This window comes from Astatotilapia calliptera, chromosome 23 (assembly GCF_964374335.1).
Source record: "Astatotilapia calliptera chromosome 23, fAstCal68.1, whole genome shotgun sequence".
Classification (NCBI taxonomy): domain Eukaryota; kingdom Metazoa; phylum Chordata; class Actinopteri; order Cichliformes; family Cichlidae; genus Astatotilapia; species Astatotilapia calliptera.
In genome coordinates, this window is record NC_137443.1 from 8,523,182 (window position 1) to 8,547,259 (window position 24,078).

At 39.9% G+C, this 24,078-nt stretch overlaps 1 protein-coding gene across 3 annotated transcripts; it reads left to right on the top strand.

Moving 5' to 3' along the window:
• The first annotated feature begins 2,041 nt into the window (after window positions 1-2,041).
• kdr (kinase insert domain receptor (a type III receptor tyrosine kinase)) lies at window positions 2,042-22,964 on the top strand. 3 transcript variants are annotated; one of them, XM_026158858.2, is made up of 30 exons: window positions 2,042-2,331; window positions 3,206-3,299; window positions 6,437-6,639; window positions 6,790-6,911; window positions 7,097-7,265; window positions 7,511-7,650; window positions 8,509-8,692; window positions 11,487-11,604; window positions 11,713-11,876; window positions 11,961-12,135; window positions 13,147-13,267; window positions 13,395-13,506; window positions 13,664-14,008; window positions 14,113-14,259; window positions 14,346-14,477; window positions 16,061-16,167; window positions 16,575-16,710; window positions 18,189-18,293; window positions 18,385-18,498; window positions 18,690-18,778; window positions 19,012-19,174; window positions 19,256-19,347; window positions 19,457-19,579; window positions 20,128-20,239; window positions 20,327-20,426; window positions 20,515-20,620; window positions 20,992-21,134; window positions 21,236-21,320; window positions 21,991-22,076; window positions 22,184-22,964. In XM_026158858.2, exons 1-30 carry the CDS (start codon window positions 2,265-2,267, stop codon window positions 22,398-22,400), a joined length of 4,071 nt encoding a protein of 1,356 aa, XP_026014643.2. In that variant the 5' UTR covers window positions 2,042-2,264; the 3' UTR covers window positions 22,401-22,964. The 3 variants fall into 3 exon arrangements, with proteins under 3 accessions (XP_026014643.2, XP_026014644.2, XP_080154036.1); XM_026158859.2 differs by having other exon boundaries at window positions 7,100-7,265; XM_080297910.1 differs by having other exon boundaries at window positions 2,123-2,331; window positions 3,209-3,299.
• Window positions 22,965-24,078: the final 1,114 nt, after the last annotated feature.

A 24,078-nucleotide genomic window follows, 5' to 3' on the forward strand; every position in this document is an offset into this window, starting at 1 on the left:
GTGCAGTCTTTTGTTACACAGTTAGACAACACCATACTGTATTTGTAAAGAGGGGGACTTCATATAGAAACTAGAAAAATTTGCATTTCCTGCGAAAATGCTGTGTGGATGCCTTAATGCTGAAGATGTCGGCTGAAAAAAGCTGAAAAAGTTGAAAACCCCCCCCAAAAAAACATTGCCCTGAGCAGAATTCGAACCTGGCCCTTCTGGTCTCAAGGCGGCAACGCATCTCACCTCGCCAAACTCATTCTCACAAAGAAGAGGTGGAGAGACTGACAATTCTGGTGAAATTAGCAGAAGCTGCTTAGAATTGTGTTGATAAGAGGTGAAAAGGCTAAAAATTTTGCAGAAAAGAGGTGAATCAGAAGAATTTCTGCTGAAAAGAGGTAAAGAAGCAAAAAGATGAGCTGAAAAGAGATGAATCAGCAGAATTTCTGCTCAAAAGAGTTTTTTCTGAAAACAGCTGAGATTTGTGCTAATAAGAGGTGAAAAGGCTGAAACATTTCAGAAGAGGTGAATAAGCAGAATTTGGGCATAAAAGAGGTGAAAATTCTGCTGAAAAGAGTTCAATCAGCAGAATTTCTGCTGAAAAGAGTTCAATCAGCAGAATTTCTGCTGAAAAGAGGTTTTTGCTGAAAACAGCTGAAAAAGCTGGTATTTGTGCTGAAAAGTGGTGAAAAAACTGAAAATTGTGTTGAAAAGAGTTAAAAATGTTTAAGTGTTAACTGAAAGAAATTTTGCCCTCTGAGGGCATCTACACAATTACATTAAAATCATATTTAACCAACATCCTTGATATCCATTGTCTTTGTTTTAAGTTCACAAGCTGCAGCACACACAAACAACATGTTTAAATATGTTTTTACTCGTCGAAGAATACATTTTTAACTGCGTCTGTAATATAGCGATTTCAGCGCATTTATTAATTAAACGTATTGTGCTTTCCACTATTTCTTGTATTTACAAGTTTACACTGAAAACGCTGCACCCAGATGAAAAGAATCAACTTTCCGGTTATGCACCAAAACTACATGCAGTAAGTTTCTGTCACGTGTTTGGCTGATTGAAGATTTACGTTAAGGAACAATTTAAAAGTTTTCCTTAACAAAGTGGCTGTTAAGCACAAGTAGCCGGTTTGTTTTGTTGATTGAGAATCACGCAAAGCAACTCCAGCAGGATACACGTGAGGAGCACTGTGATTGTATGGAAGTGCGTAGGGTCTGTTCGCTGGGAGATGTACGCCTCTTTACGGCGCTGGAATAAAGTATGATCAACATGAACTTTCATGTGGCGTTGTAACTGTGTGTTCTAGAAGAAGCGTAAAAAAATAAAGTTATTCTCATTCAACCATAGTAACCTGCTTTTTTAAAGTTGGTTGTAGCAATAGTGAATCTACAAGGAAACAAGGATTTAGTTATTATTAGGCCTCATGACTCTGGTTCTGTGACCTACGGCCTACTGTTTTTTTCGTTCTCATCGGTTTCTATTTTGACAGCACTTGGCATTTATTTAAAACTCTTGCGAAAAGGATCCGAAAGCACATTTCCTTCAGCAGATGGCAATCAAGGCAAAAATGGATCTTGGTGTTGGTTTCATATTGGTGAGACCTGAATGCTAATGTTGCTTTAGGTCACATGGAGGAGAGAATAAGCAACTCTTGGGCTTCTTTCTACTTTTATGCAGGAGGGAAAACAGGTCCTTAACCCTAACTTATAAACACACGTTTTCTTAATGCTTTTGGTAATGGGATTTTCCTTTTAATAAATGTATAATTTTTATGATTATCACTCTAGGAGTCAAAGTTATGGTGTAAACAGTTTTACGACTCCTCAGTAGGGGGTTATGCATCCTGGCTGTCACTAGTTCTTAAGTCTCCCAAGTTTCTCTCAAAGTTCAGTAAGTCCTCCCATCAACTGGGCAATAAGCCCAGAAGTTTATTGCAGGCTGCATTCGCCTTGGTAATTTTACAGAGAGTCAGAGAGAGAGACTCCTCCCCTGCAGGCACGCTGCTCAGCCGAGGCGCGTCTCTCCATCCTCAACCGCAAAAGCTCCATGGGGACACGCACAGTCACACTTTAGCCACTGCTGATCACCATCCACTGCAGGCTGTTTTTATGACTTTCAAACTTTCTCTGGGGTGGAATATGAAACAGCTTTTTTTTTTTTTTTAATGGATTGGTAATGAGGCAGTAGGATTATCATTATTTCTACGGTAACGTTATTAATTGGACTTTGATGAGGACTTTGTCCTTGTCTTTTGTCGGATGATGGCACAGACACTGTCCGTCATTCCACTACTGGGCATTATTCTGGAAATCACTTGTTTTGCTGGTAAGATAATAATATTATCCCCATTTAATCGTCTATCTTAATAACGGATTAAGCTGAGAAACATGAAATATATTAGATTATGATCTCTGTCTGATCTTTTCTTTTTAAAAAAAAAATCTGTCAACTCAAAGTCACCCTCCAGCTCTATAAAAGCTTTTGCCGCTTTTCTAAGACATTTCAAACACTTTGTCCTCAGTTGTTCTATAGTTTTTGTCTTTGCTGATATCACTTTAGAACTGCAGTCCAGTTTGAGGAAACATTTAAGGAAAAGCGTTTGAACTGTGGCCTGATTACTTGTTCTTATGTTGTAAAATGTAAATGACAAAAGTACCCAGTTTCTGCTAATGTGCTACGTTGTTCAACAGTTTAAACTTCTTTTTTCTTCTGAGATCATTAAGGTCCACTTCATCAGCTCAGCTCAACACTTAGTTTTTTTTTTTTTCCATACAATGTATTATGTCCTTTAGGGCCTCACAGGGAGGTGGTGGGCAGGCTGTATCCTCAGAAACAGGAACCCCACCTAAGGCACACTGTGCTAGACTATTGAGCCTGACCCGGCCCATCTTCTCCTGCTTCCTGTTTTCACACAGCTCCGCCATTTGCTGCAGCAATGGAAAAAGGGCCCTATGTAGCCAGAGACTCAGATACAAAGCACATCTTATAATGGAGACTGTTTTTTTCCTGTGCTCTACTTTCAGTTTTTACCTTGTGCCGTTTGATTTAATCTTAATCTTATGTGCATTTATTTAAAACAGCAGGGCCATGATCTCTGAAACCTTCATTTAATCATTGTTTGTAGAGACTTATGTCATCACCCTGATTGTGTTAAAAGTAAGTCATTGCTGTGACCGATTTGTACTGTTAATCTCTCCAGCAGCGGAACTGCGGTTTATATCTGATCCACCGACACTAAATATCTATGGCATCCATAGGATGAACAAATCTGACAACCTTGAACTAACATGCAGGTATGTAAGGCTATGCATACACCTTACAGACGCTAGTGTTGGGGAAACTGGTTTTACAAACTTTTTACTTCACACCAAAAGATTTGCCAAACAGCAAAACTACCCTAGAACTTATTCATGCCCCCATCACATGCAACAAACGTGTGCGTGTCATTGTCTCTGTTCAAAAGGTGCCTGCACAGTATGTGTTCTCAAGAACTCCTTATATAAACAACATGAACATCTGACTGGCGTAATTGTTTTTTACAGGAAGACCAAGTCAATAAATGAATAACATTTAAGTAAAAACATGGCCATTTGATAACATTTTGTAAAAGTTAGATGTTTTTGGTGTTGGTAGTTTTTGGCAGCTGTTCACTGGCAGGCTTGAAAACGAAGACCTGGTTTTAGGCTTATTATTACAATTAAGGTAAAGTAAGGATTAGACATATACAGATGTGTCCAGGAGTTTACATTCATCCTGGAGATGAAGGTCATGCTACGTTTTGGCTATTAATGATTACACAGCATTCGTTTTTAATGATTAAAACAAAACAAGGATAAGGTGCACAATTTTTCCACTTTATTTAGTCTTTTCTTTAATCCACAGTCAAAAGTAAGAACATGGATGCTAAAATATATACATTGAGTTAAATCCTTTAATAAGAGGTGCTGAAGGTTCTACAATGTCTTTTAACTTTACATGTCCAAGGCCTATTAACTTGTAATCATGATTGACTACAACTGGTAGTTTCGCTAGGCTCGCATAAAAGAGATTTATTTGACAACACTCATTGGACTGACCAATACTCAGACCAGTGGTAAAGCCCAACTTGTGTAGATTTACACAAGTTTGGAAGGTATCTTGGAGTCATTTTAAAAATCTGCAGTTTCCAAGATCATCAGTTCCTACAACTGTACATAAACACAAGTTATTAGGATGTGTCACCACTTTGAGAGGAAATTGGTTAGGATTTTCAAGAACAACCCAGGGAAACCACTAAGGCTCAAACCTGCCATAAAATGGGAACTGCTGGAACAACAGTGTCATTGTCTCCAATGAAGTGAGCTGTACATCAGCCTGGTGGTCGGGTGCTGATCAAGAAAGAAGCCCCTGCTCTTAAATCAATACCTTCAAGCTTGACTGAAATTTGCAGCTGCCCACATGAACAAGCAAGAAGCCTTTTGGAGAAAACTTTTATGGTCAGACAAGAGAAAGATTGAGTAATTTGGCCACAATGACAAGAAGTATTGTTGGAACAGTAAATATGAGACTTTCAAATCTAAGGGCGCTGTACCATCTGTCAAGCAAGTTGGTGGTAGCATCATGCTCTGAGGGTGTTTTGCTGCCAGTGGTACTCTTACATTGTACAAAGTGGATGGAATATTGATGAAACACTATCTCTAAATTGTTCAGCATCACTAATAGTGGACAATGATTCTTGGAACGGGTAAAGTAGGCTAACATTAATCTTCTAGAATGGCCCTCCCAAAGCCCTGACCTCAGCCCTATTAAAGATTTATGAACTATTCTTAAAAGCCAGATCTGTGCAAGGAAACCAACCAGGTTAAATAAAATTTACCAATTCTGCCAGGAAGAGTGGTCAAATATTAACCCAGAATTATGCCAGAAGCTTGTTGATGGATACCAAAAACATTTGGTCCAGGTGCAACTTGCTAAGGGACATTTCCCCAAATATTAGTGGAAATGTATGAATATATATGAGCCTCTATGTATAACTTAGACCCTGTGTGGATTATAAAAATCCCAAGTAAATTCAAACTTTTGTACCCAATCTTGTTTTTAAAGTCATTAAAGGTATACAGTTTCAAGAGTTCATTAAAACCCCCCAAATACCATGGCATTCTTGCCTATTTTGAGTGTATATAAACCTTTGACCATAGCCTATGCTATATAGTGTGATCTTCCCAGAACTATAACTACACTTTTCGCCAATAGAAACCTCAGAAACTGTCTATATATAGGAAAATGTGGACTAAACACAGTATTGATCGCACAAGGACAGTACCGTCACTAAACAAAGTGTAATAGGTTATTACCGTATAGTTGACTAATTTTGCTAATGCAGTAACTAGCGTTCTTCCAGTGTAAACATTCAGCTTTTTCTATTGTCATAGCTCTGAAAGTAAGTGTATAGTTTCAGAGTTGTTTATGACATCATCTCTCCTTCCTGTGTTTCAGTAAAAGTAAGTATGACTCAAAGTTTATTAGCTTCATGCCTATATGAACAGCTCCGTTTCACTCTTAATTGTAGAGCAAACTTTCTCCGCAATCCTCAATATAGCCCTTTAAGTTCCACTTTACTTTTAATCATAGACTGTGGATATAAAACGGACGCAGTTGTAGATTCTCAAATATGAACGTAATGTGAATGCGCCTTAAACTTGCATTCTCTCTGATGGTCAGCAGGGGGCAGCTACATTAGTTGCAAAAACAACCATGCAACTATATTTAGGAAAATTACAGTCTGCTCACTTGATCTCTCCCCTTAGTAAAAAATCATGAAGAAAATAAAATGGAACTTTTTATAGGCAGATATTACAACACTGGAACAATAAAAGTAATTAGTAAATACTATAATTTAATATACTTTCTTTTGCTTAAAATTTAATGTAGTAATAATAATGGATTGGATTTATATAGCGCTTTTCAAGGCACCCAAAGCGCTTTACAATGCCACTATTCATTCACTCTCACATTCATACACTGGTGGAGGCAAGCTACAGCTGTAGCCACAGCTGCCCTGGGGCAGACTGACAGAAGCAAGGCTGCCATATCGGCCATCGGCCCCTCTGGCCAACACCAGTAGGCAAGTAGGGTAAAGTGTCTTGCCCAGGGACACAACGACCAGGACAGAGAGGCCGGGGATCGAACCGGCGACCTTCCGGTTACAGATGCGATTCCCAATCCCCTGAACCACGGTTGCCCGCAAGAGTTATACCTACCTAGTAGTGTTAGTAGTTGACTACTTGAGTCAAAATGTAAATAAAAAATTTGCTAAATGGCAAACTACCTCAAAATGCAGATAAACTACTAGATTAGAGAAATGTTGTTTACTGCTCCCCATCACTGGCTAAATTCACCGACTCGGTCATGTAGCATGTGCAGTATAATTCTCTTGTTTCTTCTCCTGCAGAGGTCGGCAGAATTTGAGGTGGACCACACCTGCTATAAGCACTCGTTACTCTATCAGTGACTGCAGCGGATCAGGACTGTTCTGCAAAAGGCTCACAATCATCAATTCAACTGTCAATGAAACTGGACAGTATCAGTGTTTCTACATAGGCCTGAAAGCTGAAGATGGTAAAACCTCAGCAGCAGTTTATGTGTTTGTTCAAGGTATAACTCTTTTTAAGTTTATACTTGTTTTTTTGTTCTTGTTGTTGTATTTTTTTTTCAAGCATCCATTTATATGAAGGAAAATATGGGATTTATCAACTTCACACACTGAAATACATCTACTATTGTGATTTGTTTGTTAATTTTTAGATTATAAGGTGCCATTTGTGCCATCTGAAAAGGAATATGAGGTGGTGTTTATCCGTGAAGGGGAGCGAGTGGTAATACCATGCCGGGGCTCGGTGGAGAATCTCAATGTCACACTAAACATCGTAAGAAGCTGTTTCTGGTCTTTGCTTCTTGTCAGTAAAGCAGTTTTATGAAGATGTAGGTTGGTAAACAGTTGTGTTTACCAGATGTGGTGTTTTATTTACACGCTGTGCTCATGTGTAAAGCAATTGGTGTGAAATTCTTTAAACATTTCTGTTTGGAATCATGAAATTTGTGTGTTTGTCAGAAGTATCCAGTAAAGGAGTTTCATCCGGATGGGAAGGATTCTGTGTGGGATGCCAGGACGGGCTTCACTGTTCCCACTCATCTGATCAGCTACGCTGGTGTTGTGTCCTGCCAAACTCATATTGGAAACGAGACATTTAAGTCCCCGCTCTACATTGTGGCTGTTGTTGGTAAGATGGAAAAAGATACAAAGAGAAGTTATCAGTTGTCAATGCTATGGCTGTAAAAACACCTATATGTGACTTTTTCGAGCTGAATAACACCGAAACTTACCAGGAATTCTAATTTTGACTTTGTAAGGTGAAAGACTCTCTGCACTAACACTCTGTTGCTCAGAGTGTTGGTGCAGAGAGAGTCTGTAGTCTCAGGAGAACAATAGTGTGTCGATTTACTATCTTCCCTCCTTTTTCCGCAGGATACAAGATTTATGACCTCACCCTGACCCCCAACAATGTAAGGCTGTCTGTGGGGGAGCAGCTCATACTGAGATGCACTGCATTCACAGAGCTGAACGTGGGCATCGAATTCAACTGGACGCACTCTGGTGGGGCTCTGGTCAGTACCCCACACTCTTCTGTTCTCATTATCGTTGTAAACCTGTAATGAACTTATGTAACAGTCTTAAAGAAAAGTTATATTGCTCATGTCAAGAAAGTACTAGCTGTGGATTATTTACAAATACAAACTACAGAAAAATAATTATGAGCACCGGTGAAGCTCCTCAGTTTATCCATTGTCTGAAAAAAGAGACATGTCAGACAACTTTCATAGTTTTGGATCCCCCTGAGAAACAAAAAACTTGAACTTATTTTGGGCCTAAGATGCAAGTATCAAAATTATTAGAGGATATCTGCTCTCAGAGGCATCGTAAATATCTAAAGAGTACAAAAATGGTCTGAAATTGATTATTTATAGCAGTCTTAAGCCTGAACTTTTGTCTCACAAGAATTGTTTTTGTATATACACTGATCTCATTATTTGGAGCTTATTTGGAACATAAAATTTGAGCATTCTCCATTGTAACAGTATAAACATGACAGAAAATAAGGAAAAGCGTAACAGTCCACCTTTAGGTTGGCCTCTTTGACTTACTGATGAGAAGAGACTGAGATACCAGAAGTGCTGTATCTCTCTTCCTGCTGTCTTTGCACAAATTCATTACTTCCTGCTTTCAGGAATCCATCAGCCTTCATCTTGTACCACCAAAGTGCAAAGGTGACCAGATGTGTTTTTGATGTTCTGACTGCTTACATTACTGGGAACAATAAGCTGTCTGGACTGAGGCAACACTTGATCTTTAATTTCTGTAAAACTAGAAAAAAAAACCCTCCCACATTCTGTTATCACAGCCATTATGAGTGTCACGTGAGTTTAAAAACTGTGTGTTTATACATTATGTCTTCCCTCTGTCAGACTTCGGTCAATGGTTCAAGGCCGCCCCACACAATTCCCCACAAGAAGAAGCTGTGGAACTCTCTGGAGCTGTCAAACACGCTGATCGTGGAGAATGTGACGGTAGCTCACGGAGGAGAATTCATCTGCTCTGCTTCGAGTGGGCAGATGGAGAAAAGCGCTTCAGCATTTCTTACAGTTTATGGTGGGTGCTCTGAAAACAAAACACCTGTTATGTTGGCTGAAAACTTTCAAAAAGTTCCAAGTCAAGCAATAATTCAGCATTCACAAAAAATATGTATGTAGTTGTTAAGCTCGAAGACAGCTGAAGATTGTACTGTGTTAAATATTCAGAGTAGGTTTTAACTGAAACAAATTATTTAGTTTATGTTATTTGATTACTGGCGTTTTATGCATTAGAAAAAAATATCCTACAGTATGCTGTATGCTGACATAACACTTAAGCAATATCAAAGATGCTTCTATATTGTTGCTGCAGAGCCTTCTGGTTGAGCCAAGTTCAGCCTTTACTAGTTTGTGATGTTTCCAGTTAGGATGCTTTCTGTTCCTACTTGGTAAAACTTAACATTAAGTTATTCATGGGAATTTAACATCATTGGTTTCCTGAGGAACTACAGATGTTACTGAGATGGTGTTGACTGTAGTACTTTGGATTGGGAACCTAAATTGTTAGCTAAGGCAGATGCCACATCTTTAATCTTTGTCTCTGTTAGAGTTAGGGATGGGTATCGAAAACCGGTTCTTGTTGAGAACCGGTTCCCACTGTTTCAATTCCTTGGAATCGTTTGCCATTTTTGCAAACGATTCCCTTATCGATTCCAGTCGCCCCGAATGACGTCACCACGTTGCGGAGCGTCATTTACCTGGCAGGAAACATGGCGCCTAAGCGGCTCAAACGCTCAAAAGTTTGATTATACTTTATGAGAACCGATGACAACAGGGCAACTTGCAAAGTAGATATTTCATTTAAGGGAGGAAACACTACGAATATGCAAAAGCATTTGCTCACAAAACACGCGATGACACGCGTTTTTAATTCCGCTCCGGACTCGTGACTCTCAACCCAGCAGCAGCGCTAACGTTTGCACGTCCTCTCCCGTTAATGCGGCAGGTAAATAATCAACTAACAGTGCATATTATGTTAGCGCAATCTGCCTTATTACAAGACCTGCCATTACTGTACATGTAGGTGACCATGATGAGAGAGACAGACAGAGTCTGGCTGGCGCTCGCTGGTAGTTCTCGCTGCAGTCTACCGGTAGCGTCTCCTTTCAGGCCAGGATAGACTAATGTCACAGAGCAGTGTCTAAGTTTGTGGTAAAAGTCTTGCACCCATTTGCCACAGCAGATGCCCCCGATTTTTGGTAAGTGAATGTGTTTAATTGTGGGCAGGGACATTACTGGATATTCTTGTGTAATTGCCACAGAACAATTTATGTTATACTTTGTTATTGCTACAGAAGAATGTTGCAGCTTTAAGGCAGGGATGACTCCTGGAGTTGCTTTCTCACTGCATATGCTTTATTTCACAATCAGATCGATTCGATAACAAAAACATACAGCAGCTCCTCTCCTACTCCTAGCCCTTCGCTGCGGTGGAAAAAAGAACGACTTCAATCCCCTTCAAGGAACATACGTACAAAATAGTTTTCCTGATACACCAATGGGGCGTTCAATGCCATCTTGTAAATATGAGTACTCTGGCAGAGTAACAGTTCAAATGAAAAATACACCAGAACAAACAAGCAAACAAAAAAAGAAGTGTGGGGTACCTTTGAACCAATGAACAAAGTATAACAATTTATACTTTTTAACATAACCCGACCCCGTCAATATGTGATATGTCTCACAAGAATATTTATTTTATTATTTTACATTTACAATTTTTTTTCCTGGGGACCCTGTGACACCCCATTGAAGAGCCGTAGGCTGGATCTCTCAAGATCTCACTGTTGGGTTTGTAAGGCCATGTTACTCCTAAATTTCTATCTTGTTCAAAGAGAAGATATAAAACAAAGCTCTGAGCTAATCGACCTTAGTGTTCTCCTTTTTAAAAAAAAAAAAAAGAATCGATAAGAGAATCGATAAAGAATCGAATCGTTAAACAGAATCGAAAATGGAATCGGAATCGTTAAAATCTTATCAATACCCATCCCTAGTTAGAGTGGCTTTGCCTGATTTACAGTTCAAAGTATTCCTTATAGACAAGTTGTTTTAGCTCCTCCATCTTTTGACTGCCCTTTGCAAACACAATGTTTGAGCAGCAGGTGGGTTGGGCTTTGTGCTTGGAGAGATGTGTCTGAGATGTCTCTCCTCACTGACATCAAACAGATCCTAATAATTAAAACCCTAATTCAGCCCTCTTTGAAACCCCAGAATTTCTGCTAATATTTTTTTTAACATTAATAATATTTTTCATCTTTATAAACTTGTTTGTGTTATTTTCTCAGATTTTTAAAAAGAATACTTTTCCTTTCATTTTCTCATCTTTTTTGCACAAATTTAATCTCTCACAACATGCTGTTTATTATTTGTGCATTTATCTTGATGACAGTGATACAGGACAATTAATTTTAAGTATCACACCGATGCAGTTGAATTGTAATATTATTATTAGTAATAATAATACTTGTTCTTGTTCTTATTCCTATTATTGCAATCAGTTATGCTTTTAAGCCATCTAATAAATTTTAATACCACTTTCAAGGATTTGGAAATTGTCTAAATTGAAAATCTCTAACTTCCCTTTCCTAAAATTACATTTGTTCAGCATCAGGAGAAAATTACATGTGAAGTTTGAGATAGATTTTCCTAGAAACAATTGCAAAATCATAGAATCAAATGAATCATTTTGTATGGTTTTGTATGGTCTCAGATAGTTTTGGGGTTTTTGCTTCATTTGAAGCCAAAATAATAATTGTAAGAAAGTCATTAAAAAATTGATCTTTTCTCTGTTTTTGTGATTTTTGTATTTCCAGAAAAACCTTTTATTGATATGGAAGAGCCCTGGACAAAGGTGTGGGAGGTAAATGTGGGAGAACCATCTACATACATCCCCGTGAAGTACTCAGCTTACCCTGAACCCATCATTAAATGGTGTGTTCACAGCAATATTTGCTTTATGCATAGGAGTTTCCATGCATTAAAGCTACAGTTTCAGAACTGGATGGATTTTGTAACTTTACTCTTACTTTGTGTTCCCAGGTTTAAAAATGACCTCCCATTGAATGACTACCGAATAAAACAGAAGAGTGATGCCCTCGTCATACGTGAAGTTAAAGAAACAGACGCTGGCATTTACACAGTTATCCTGACCAATAAAATTACAAAAGAGGAACAGAGGCGCTCTTTCCAGCTGCTGGTCAATGGTGTGTTTTTTTTTCCTCTTCTTTTCCTTTTACATTCATTTTCGGCTGCCTGTTGTGGATATGACTCTACTTCTTCTTTTGCAGTTCCTCCTTGTATCATAGAGAAGGAGATGGCAGTGGACATTGATGTGTACCTGTACGGCAGCAGCACGACTCTGAGCTGCACCGCTCGTGGATTTCCCGTACCTACACACATCCAGTGGGAGTGGATGTCCAAAGAGGACTGCCCAGAGGCTTTCATGCAAGTCAACTCTTCAGTGTGAGTGTAAAAGAGAAACAAAGAGGCTATTTTCACACATAAATGTTAAAGTTGGGACTTTTTCACATGTGGCACAGTTAGACAGGTTCAGGGCAGAAAGATACATTCGGTTCGGGACTTTTTTTTGTGTATGCATGGAGTAGTCACATGACTTTGAGTCACTCATTGTCAACAGGTTGTTGATATAGAAGAGGAATAGCTGCTTTCGTGATGTTGACCAAAACAAGAGGGGAGACAATGAGAGCACACTGTGACCTGATGCAAATCAGCGGATGTGATTCATTCTCTTCACAATGTCCATTTTTAGAACCATGTCAGTTATTCAGACTTAGAATGTGCTCACTAATTTTGGACGACTTGTACTGACCTAGTGTTTGTGCTCACTCGATCAGCTGTTTAAGATAACAGCCCTGCCGATGCAATATTCAGCCGGTTACACAACAACCTCACGAAAGACTCCTGTTGTGATTTCACAGTGTTGATAGAAAGGAGGATGGTGTGTGTGTGTGTGTGTGAGGGACCAGACAACACCAGCAGCAGATTCCTTATCATCTTTCTACACATCTGAGCACTTCCTCTGTCCTGCACTACGTTTCCTGTTGTTCCTGTCATGTTCTTTTTCAAAAAAGAGGTTCTTCCTGCTAAAGCTAAACCTCTTCTTATTACTTACTTACTTTCTTTCCCTGTTTACTAAATTTTATGGTGTTTCTCGCTGTATTTGGGTGTATTAGCAGTTAAAAATGAGAATAACAATTAAACTAGTAGGATTGGTAAATAGAAAAAAAGTGGAAAAACAAGTACTTAGCCGTCATTCTGAAAGACCTGCCAGCTTCTTTTCATCTTCTTTTTGTGTACCATTTGTCAGTGCTAATTCGGTGTATCAGAGTGAAAGAGGAAACTGCTGTGCAGCTATTTACACAGCTGGTGTTTTTGCATTTAATAAAAATTTAAAAAAAGATCAGAGCTGGATATTTGTGTTTTATGATTCTTCTGTTCACTTTTGTCCATCAGGTCAAGACTTGTTAGGTCTGAATCACAGCTGAAGGAGTGCACAAATTGGAGAGATGTCAGCAACAGAACTGGTCACAACCACGTACAACCAATTAGAACTGACACTGATCAAGCTCAAAAGGTAACAAAAAGTCTGTGATTACACCATATTTTCCCTTTTGCTCCAAGAATTTTACGATATCTGAACGATACGGTATTTGGAGTTTAGCTAAATAATAGTAACTAACAGATGAAATGTATTTCTCTAGAAAATCACGAGCTCTTTAAAGATTCAGAAAGCTGAGGCTCACGCCCTCTACAGATGCACGGCTGTGAACAAAGTAGGCAAGGATTCACGTGTCATCTTTTTCCATGTAACACGTAAGTTCCATCCTTTTTTTCTCCTCTTAAAAAGCATCTTGTTGTAATCGTTTTGTGTCTGATGGTGTGACTTCTGTCATCATATAAACAGCCTTTTCAGTATTCTTCTTTTTCTTATATCCTTACTCATTCTTTACCCATGTGTTTCCATCCCTAGGTGGCCTCGAGGTGACTATGTCTCCCTCTAACAGGCCTTTGGAGGAGGATCACGTCATTCTGCGGTGTAAGGCAGACTCGCTGATCTACGGCAACCTCACCTGGTTTCGGGTGACCAACGTTTCCAAGTCAGAGCAGGGAACATTGGCGCAGCCTTGTCGCTCACTGACTCTGCAGCCTACTCCACTGTCGCATGCTGTCCTGACCCCCCAGCCTGGCACCAATGTGACTCTGGAGCTGTCACTTCGCAATGCGTCCCATCAGGACGAGGGCCTGTACGCCTGTCAGGTGGTAAACATCATCACTGGGGAGAAAACCTGCCTGCTACACAGTGTTTCTCTCAGAGGTGAGATGTACTCACAGCATTTTCTTTTTGTAAGGAATAGGTCAGGGTTTGTTAAGTGAATCATACATTTGTTTCAAAATAATCTTTATAATTTTGATGTTTAGACCTCGAGGCTCCAAGGATCCTTAATAACTTCACTGACCAAAAGGTTAGAGTAAGTTCGACAGTCACTCTCCGCTGTATGGCTGCTGGGACGCCAAACCCGATTGTTGCCTGGACCAAAAACAACCACACTGTTGTGGAGAGCTCAGGTGAGACATTCGCAGCGTTTCACTGAAAACTGATTTACTTCATGAGTTACAAGAGCTGCAAAACAAAACATCTGGTTGCCTTTCAGGTGTTACTCTTAATCAGCAAAACCGTAGTCTGACAATTCAGCGTGTGACGAAGGAGGACAGTGGTCTGTACACCTGCACTGTATGTAACAGCCTTGGGTGTGACACAGCACAGGCCTCTTTGAGTACTGAAGGTCAGTCACTAAGTAAGATGATGCCTTTTATTGTAACTCATGTCTGCTTCTTGCAGATGCTTTTTAATGTGTTTTTTTTTCTCTCATTGGGGTTGTGTTTTGTCTTGTTTTTTGTCCACCTGCAGATGTTTTTTTTTAAAATCTTTGTGGTTATTTCTTGCAGTTTCTCTGCATGTTGCATGTCATTGTCATTGACTCAGGGTCTCCCTGACCTTCTGGGCCCTTGGGCCTGTCCCGGGTGTCTTGTGTTGTTTGTAATACATTCTCAGCTTAAAATCAGGAATATCTTATTGTCTGTGTGAAAGGTTTTGGCCTAAACCCTTTGGCAATTCCACCAATACTAAAAAGACTGTATGGTTATATCTGGCTTCAAGGTTTCACAAATTCACATCGCACATAGTTTTACTTTTTATATGTCAAAGATCTAAATAAAAATAGCCTTGCTTCCTCATGACAGGAAGCTACCCCAGTTAACGCACATCCTCCTGGGAGTATCTAAATCTAAAACAATTAAGAGACGGCAGGACAAAGGGAAAGGCCAGCCCTGCCTGAGCTCCAGCCTCTGCTCTCTTGTCCACAGTCTTTTTGTACCAAACACAGGGACACAGCGAAAAACAAACAAATGAACTGACTAGACGCAGAGCCTACGTGACCGTCTCCCCGCCAGCAGAATGTGCACCCAGTTACAGTAGCTCACAATTCTGCTCAGGCGCCAGCTCTGTTAAAAGAGGGGGTAGAGGGACAGACCTTCTCACAACAAAAGCCCTGTGTATGAGGGTGGGGGGAGGCAAGCAATTGCACGTCACTTTAATAACATTTTTTGATTTTTACATATTACAAAAAAGTAATACTCACACATTTGACCAGCTTTTAACTAAAAAAAGGAATACCTAACCAGTAAAAATGGAGAGCTTCTATTACAAATATACCGTAGCGTAATGATGTAAATGGCCAACAAATAATATAGCCAGAGAGTAAGTGAAACTAGCACAGGTGTCTGTGGGGGTGTGCTGTTAACGAAAAATTTGTGATCAGAAATCTGACTGTCCATCATGTCTGTCATATTCACAAAGGGATGAGAAAAATCCCTGCAAACAACCCTTCAGTGTAACCTTCCCATTTTCTGACCCCATCTGCCCCCCAAATAATTCAAGCTCAATAGCAGTGGAACGAAAGGGCCCATTACAGCACGCAGCGACACACTACAATGGCTCTGATAGACCTTTTCCAAGTTGTCTTTGGCAGTAGTTATTCATTCTGACTCCTGACCATTTGTTATGACTAGATAAAATATCAGTTTGCTTACAGTCCAGATTCCAACAGTCTCCTTTCTCCAACCTAAACACAGACATACACATGTGAACAGGCCAAAAACAATGATAAACCTGTCTGAACTTTAGGAAATGCTGCCAAGGCACCTCACTGAAATTATAACCAACATTCCACTGCGACTGTTTTTTCCTCAAACACGGGCCTCAAATTTGTCATGCATGTAGTAAAATCTGTTCTGTGATACCATTACACATTTTATGTCATGTACCTTTAAATTCTTATTTTAAAAGTATTCTTTGTGTATATCTAAGGTGCAGAAGAGAAGACTAATGTGGAGCTGATTGTTCCTATTGGGTCAGTGGTCATCGCTATGTTTTTCTGGTTACTGATCGTCTTCGTCATCCGCGGGAGAAAGAGAGTAAGAACTTCCTCATCCTCTTTTTCCTGTACTTTTCCTTCCCCTTTCCCCTCCAGTTACGCACACGGATGATGTCCATTAAAAAAAATTACAAACACGGTAAAACTGACGAGTACAATGACATGCACTGTAAGGCATTTACGGCTGATTGGAAGTGACTGCTCTGGCCCTCAGTAGCTGCTCTCTTTTGTATCCAGGAACAACAGGGAGTCTCTCTGTTCCCCTAAGTCACGTAGGCCCACCACACTGAGTAGGCCCCTTTTATTGAATGGCCACGGGAGTCACTGGCAAACTGTTGTACACTTTGATTGTGGTGAAAAGGAATAACTGAGAGAAATGGCAGCTCATTAATTTACATGTTACATCTCTGTTTGTCTTTAAAATTTGCCACTGCATCACTGTTTCAGCCAAATGGAGTGGATCTGAAGACCGGCTACCTCTCCATGATCCTTGACTCAGAGGATATGCCAATGGATGAGCAGTGTGAGAGGCTCACCTACGATGCTAGCAAATGGGAATTCCCCCGGGACAGGCTGAAACTTGGTGAGACATGATTATCATTCAAACAATCTTTGAGAAGACTTGTTAAAACAAACATCTGCGCTGCTACCAACCAGTGCCTACCTTATGAAAGAGTTTATAAAACATTACATGAAGTTACAGCCCACATTTGATTTAAACTTTCAGTGTTTTGATCACTGGCCAGCCAGAGGCAAAAATAGGCAATCATGAGATTCTAAATATTGTTTTTAAGCCCATAGACCAACAAGCCAGTCAATCAAGACTTGCACCATATACATCAAATACAACAGAAAGTTCAAGATCAGTGCTGTGATTTGAAACACTTGTTTTTGATACTTCCTGTCACAATGGCTGATAAGATGCTTGAGATGGTCAAAGCAGACACTTTGACATCCCCCCCCCCACAAACAAACAAAAAACAAAACAAAACCTGATGAATTTTTGTCTGTTGCCATTTTGGCGTTTTGAAACTGTGCCAATATTTGGATAGGAGAATGATATTAAATGGCTAATGCTAGCACTACCTACTTCTGAGTTCTGAGCTGCTATTTGAACTGGGCTGATAAGTCTAGCTCAGGGGTGCCCAATCCCGGTCCTCGAGAGCTACCGTCCTGCAGCTTTTAGATGCATCCTTGTTCCCACACACCCGAATCAAATGAACGGCTTGTTATCAGGCCTTTGCCAAACATGATGGCATGCTGAAGAGGTAATCAAACCATTTGATTCAGCTGTGTTGGAGTGGGGATGCATCTAAAAGCTGCAGGATAGTAGCTCTCGAGGACTGGGATTGGGCAGCCCTGGTCTAGCTGATTAAAGTGAAGTGGTAATAAGTTCCAAAGAAAAACTGCATCACATCTGAAGGTTCTGGTAGCCATCATGTTAAGTTTGAAACGAGGAGCAGTCAATAGAGCTGCTGAGTGTAGGGCAGCACAGGGAAAGGGTATAAGGATGAAGGAGGTATGATAGATATGGGGTACCATGTAACTGAAAGCTTTAAAGTGAGAAGCAGAATCTTTATTGGATATGTTAGCAAATGGGGAGCTAATGAAGGTGTGATATTGTCAGTAGACTCTTGCTGTAGAATTCTGTATCATTTGGAGTATCTCAGAGACCTTTACACTTACCTACAAGTGTAGAAAGATCAGGGAACAGCTCAGCTAACATAAATGGCCCTATAGCATAGTGGGTTACACATTTGCCTAACATGTGAAAAGTCCCTTTAGTGTTTTGTCACGAAGGCCATCTGAGCTATCTGCTGTGGTGACCCTTTGTGAATAAGGGAGCAGCTGAAAGAGGCTTCTCTTTCATGTTCAGCATGCTAACAACCATCATACCTGCCAGAAGCTTTTTTTTACCACCTTAGTTTGGCATTTTAAAATTTCTAGCACTGTCCTCACTAGTTGCAATATTTCTATTAAAAACTAGTTGTTTTAAAATCATAAGTACTAAAAGTATTTTTTTTTAGGGATTTTGGTCATGACAAACATTTTACTTTAAAGGTGACCCACTGGGACGAGGGGCATTTGGCCAGGTGGTAGAAGCAGCTGCATTCGGCATTGAGAAAGCGACCACATGCACCACAGTTGCAGTCAAGATGCTTAAGGGTTTGTATTTTGTCCTCCTTTTATTACACACAGCGAGCAAACACAATAAAAACCTTCAAACATGCAGAACTAATGTTATCTCTACGTGCAGAGGGAGCCACAGCAAGTGAGTACCGCGCCTTGATGTCAGAGCTGAAAATTCTCATCCACATTGGACATTATCTTAATGTGGTCAACCTGCTGGGAGCCTGCACGAAACCTGGGGGTCAGTCAAACCAAGTGCATTATTTACTTTAGCTGACTAAGCATGTCCTGTATATGCAACTTTTCTTCACATGAATTTGAATCTTATAATCTTTATAAATCAACATCAGTGTGCCATCTGTTGTCCTTTAATGTGTTAATGTTCATTCTTCCTCTGATAATTAAACTTCTTTCTCTTCCTTCTGCTTGCAGGACCGCTGATGGTTATTGTTGAATACTGTAAACATGGAAATCTATCCAGCTACCTTAAGAGCAAGCGCGGAGAGTACAGCCCCTACAAGGTAAATTATGTGTAACCCACATGCACCCAGTAAACCACAGTCAGTCCACTGATGTGGTTTACAATCCAGATGGTTGCACACAATCAAATAGACTGACCGATCATTAAGTAGTAGTGCAGTTCTGTACTGTCCACAGATTGTATCTAACATGAACCATATTGCAAGCAATACAAACAATTCCTGCATGAAATGTTGGGATTTTTTCATTAGTTTAACTGTTCTGTGGTGAACAGAGGAAGCGAGTAAATAGCCAGAGGTGGGTGTCTGCAGAGGAGGATGTGACTGAAGGGGATCTGGGTCTGGGGAAGATTGCCCAGCTGGACATCTGCACAGGAACAGCGGTCTGTTCTACCACTTCAGACAGGGCTTCAGGCAGCAACATGGACATTCAGAAAGGTTCTGAAGACAACTTAGAATAACATTACTGTGGTGCCACTCAGGCTTCGTATTTATTCCTGTGAAATCCCGTTATTACAGAGAGTTCAGATGATGACCATCTAACCATGGAAGACCTGATAAGCTACAGTTTCCAGGTGGCCAAAGGAATGGAGTTTCTGTCTTCTCGCAAGGTGAAATCACAAGTGTCTGAATTTTTTGGTGCACAAATCTGCATTGAAATTGGAGATATTACTTAATTCTTCCATGCTTTGAATATAAATGTCTCTGTTTGGTCGATAGTGCATTCACAGAGATCTGGCGGCCAGAAACATCCTTCTTTCAGAAAACAATGTGGTGAAGATTTGTGACTTTGGTCTCGCTAGAGATGTCTACAAAGACCCGGACTATGTCCGCAAAGGAGACGTGAGTCCTCTTAACCGATACTCCACCAGTGTGTCCCTTCATTAGAAGCACTAATCTAATAGCGCTTGGGCTGCCCTCATGCTGTAAATCAGTTCTGACCCATTGAAGCTGAGACTCAAGTTATCCTATCACACCATTCACCAACACATTACCTGAAGTTCATTTTAGTCAATGTTAGTGCCAAATAGGATCCTGTCTTGCCTTCTTCAAAAAGTTCATCCTGTTGCTTTCTCCTCCCTAGTTAAATGATCCTTGTGCACCCAGGTGTTCATATGATTGAAAAGACAGTGAAAGTCACCAAAGCTATCTGCCATTCTTCCATAGTCAGCTTCTGATGCTCTTGTGCCCATTGTAGGTAGACCTGGGTCAGCATGGGCATTCTGACCTGTCTGATATCTTTGTATCATGTTCACCTGCTATCCACTATATCCATGCACATTACCAGATACCACTGTATTAGGATAGTAAACGTTATTCACTTTATTACATACTCATTTACACAAATAAAGCATAAGAAGGAATAATTTGCTGTTTTATTGTTACCACAGGCACGTCTCCCTCTAAAGTGGATGGCTCCTGAGACCATATTTGACCGCGTATACACCACGCAAAGTGATGTTTGGTCCTTTGGCGTCCTTCTCTGGGAGATCTTTTCCTTGGGTAAGGGTTAAGTTTAGAAGTAATCACATAACACTGCTTAATGACCACTTTATATCTGCAATGAAACTTCTGTAATGTCTTCTTCAGGGGCTTCTCCTTATCCGGGTGTTTGCATTGATGAATCATTCTGCAGGAGGCTTAAGGAAGGTACCAGGATGAGACCACCCGAATATGCCACCACTGAGATGTAAGTAGACAGTGACGGTTGAACGATTTACAGAAATGTAACTTGAATCATTTGCTCTTATTGCGATCCTCATTGTCCATATTCTCAGATACCAGACCATGTTGGACTGCTGGCTGAATCGTCCCACAGACAGGCCAACATTTACCGAACTGGTTGAACACCTGGGAAACCTGCTACAGGCTAGTGCCCAGCAGGTCAGTTCCGGCCTAAACAAAAAGGCAGCAGTGTTCATAAGTAATAGGATATTTAAAATTCCTTTGTGCTTCAGCAACACTTAAATATTGTCAGCTACAAAGAAGCTTCCTTAGTTTCATCTCTTTCTCTGTGCTATTGTTACATCTGTGCAGCATACCCTGAATGCCTTTTATGGGAGCTTTGGCAAGTTTTTTAGGTGAAACAAAATCAAAAAGCAAATGACAGCAAATATGAAAATATCACATATATTTGAAATGGATTTATAATGTGGCTTATGTATTAGATTTTTAAAGGTTATATCTCTAATTGTTTATGTATAATTATTTAATTCAGTGTGTATTTGAGCCAGTAACGTACTCTGTATCTCCAGGATGGGAAGGACTATATACCTTTGACAGTAGGTGAAGCAGAAGAATGCCAAGCAGCCCCTGACCCCAGGAGACCATATAGCAGGCCTCAAAGTGGCGAAATTCTTGAAGCCCGGCTTAACTATGACAACCCATCATCCCTTGGGTCAGCGTCATGCTCTTACCTCCTTCTGTCCACTGCTTCTCTCATTTTGTTAATGCTAGAGCACTCAGTTGTGGTTTTATTGACACATCCTCTTTGTACAGGTTGTCCCAACAGAATGAGAGGTGCAGTCGTCCCCTCAGTGTGAAGACATTTGAAGATGTCCCTGTGGCGCACAGCAGTGTCATGGTTAGTGTAAAACTACACATTTAACAACCACCTCATTCATAAAACAAGAGCACAGTTAATCTACTTAGTACAAAAAGTCTTCAAAAAGTCTACAAAGAGCAATCAGCACCTTTAGAAGGAACAAGATTTTATGTGTCCTGAGTTGTAGCTCTCCTTTGAAATGTTGAATTGTTGAAACGCTCAGAAGCATTTCCAGTTTTACTGGACTTTACACTTTTGTGTTGTCTTGTGTTTAAAGGTTTTCTTAGAGTTTAGTTAAAACAACAGGATCACTGATATGGGAAATAAAGATTATTTGTTAGCCAGAGAGGACACTTAATGGATGTGACATTTTAGCAAAATCCCTGACTGACATTTTGGAGAATACAAGAATGCAAAAAATCTTTTGAACTAGGACAATAACTTTCAGACGAACAAAAAAAAAAAAAATCTAATTTGTATTAAGCAAAACTTTTTGTGCAATAGAGAAAAAACCCCTCAAATATCTATTAATGAATTTTCTTAATTGCTTAATATTTTTTTACAAATACAGCTAATTGATAATTAAATAATCATTCAATTCCCATTTCATAAAACAACAAAGTGGGCACTAACAAATGTGATTGAAAGTTAATACCTTCCCGCCATGCAGCAACCACTTAAGTTCATTTAAGTGCTGTCTTCTTGGCAGGAGGGTCACACAGACAGTGGCATGGACTTCTCACCAGAGGAGATGAAGGGTCTGAATCAACATCTACCAACCACACCCAACTTAAGGTGGGGACTAAGCCTTTGCATGCTTTCTTTGAGTGGTTTATTTCATATTGTTTTTTTACCCTGTGAATCTGTTTTAAATATGTCCTCGTCTTGCTTTGACTCTTTAGCCAACTGTTGCGGTGCAAGAGTAAAGAGTCTCTGGGTTCGGAGTCATCCAATCAGACGAGTGGATATCAGTCAGGGTACCACTCTGACGACGCAGACACCCCAATATATGCCAACGAGGAAATCATCATGAAGCACAAAATGCTGAAGAAGCCTCCTCTTCCCAAGACGCCGGACAAATTCAACATGGAGATCCGCTACAGCACGCCACCAGTCTGACCCCATTTTTTCCCCGCAGTTGTTTCACTGTACAGTATTCATTTACTCTCTGCGGGTATTTCACACAAGGAACGATACAAGTAATAGAACTTCACGTGTTCACTGTGGAGCTGAGATATTTTCACAAGCAATAATGTAATTATTCAGCAGAGAAAAATGAAGGTTGTATGATAAGTTTGTAAGTGCAGCTCTCTTTGGACAGCCGGAGAAATGCTATCGTGTTTACTCAGCGAATAAAAAACCCCAAAATGTCTAAGGTGCCCAAATGTGAAGGAATGCCTACTTCCTGAGGCACAATCCACCCACTTCCTTTACTACAGGAAATGGCATCTGGAATTTTTAGATAATTGAACCAGCAAATATTTTCTTTCACTCTTTTATCCTTTTTTATTGGTGGCACATTGAATGGCTGATAAGGAGGCAGTTCTCTGATATCGATATTTTTAGAGTATTATTTGTACAGTTTCTTTATTCATATTACTTGCATTATTTTATTGAAAAAACATTAGTAAAATGGCATTAAATGTAAGTAGTTTCATAAAATAAAAATAATCATAGATGAAAGCTCTTCTCGTGTGTTGTTATTTGTTTCCTTTAAATCACTTATCACTTATTGTTCATCCCACTATGATAATTCGTGAGTGTGTTTGTCTGTTTCTTTGTGTCATACATGTCATTTCCTTTCTGCGTCAAAGCAAACAATGTTTTCCCAGCCTTGGTCATTTATTGTTCATGTGTGTGGGTGTGCTATCGGAACAATGCCCTTCTGCCTTGGTTATTTTCTTTGGTGTATTCAGGTCTCGGTGCCCATAATAACAACCAAGGTCACTGTGGCCACAAACACATTTAAAGTGCATATTATTAAAGCAGGTTTGCAGGCTAATGGCAACGGTTGTATTCCACACTTTACTCCGAATGTTATCATCTTCCTGGGTTGTTGTATGTATTTTTAAATAGCTAATGTTTTTAAGCCTTGTTGCTGCAGTTACTGAGGTGGGGTTTAAAAGCTGAGTGGGTGATGAATGAATGGGATGCATGACAACAAAACATATTTTGTCTACAATCAAGGACAACAAGCCCAGCTAATTATAGCATAGACTGGAGGAAACGATACTGTCTCCATGGAGTTGTTTCCAAACTTTAAAGCGGTTATATTGTAGTTAAATTTAGAATGTCCTCCCAAGTGCTGCCAGAGGAGGCCAGAGGATAGTCCAATGCAGATTTACTGAAAACGACAAATTAGAATTTTTAAACCTAATTTGTGTAATGCATATTCTAACTGAGATCTGATCAAAGGCACCAATAAAGCAAACCTTATTCATATTAAAGAAAAGTATTGACTGTATAGGAATTAAGCACAAGTTGCATTAACCTCATTCTATTAACTATAAGTGAGCAACAGCGCCCTCTGTTGTGGAAATGATATAGCTACACCCCCCCTCTCAAAAAAAATACAGTAGATTAGATACACCACCAATTAATTATATGAAAAAGAACGTTGCTGGAACATTTAAAAGACTGAACAAAATTTATATCTGCAACAAATAAATGACAGCTGTCCACTGCAGGAATTTGGAGCAGTTTCCTCAGGAATGGATAAGCAGGCCAAAGACAGAGCTCTGCACGGGCAGGAAATACCTTGGCATCCACAAACAGACTGCTTGTGAACATCATCTCG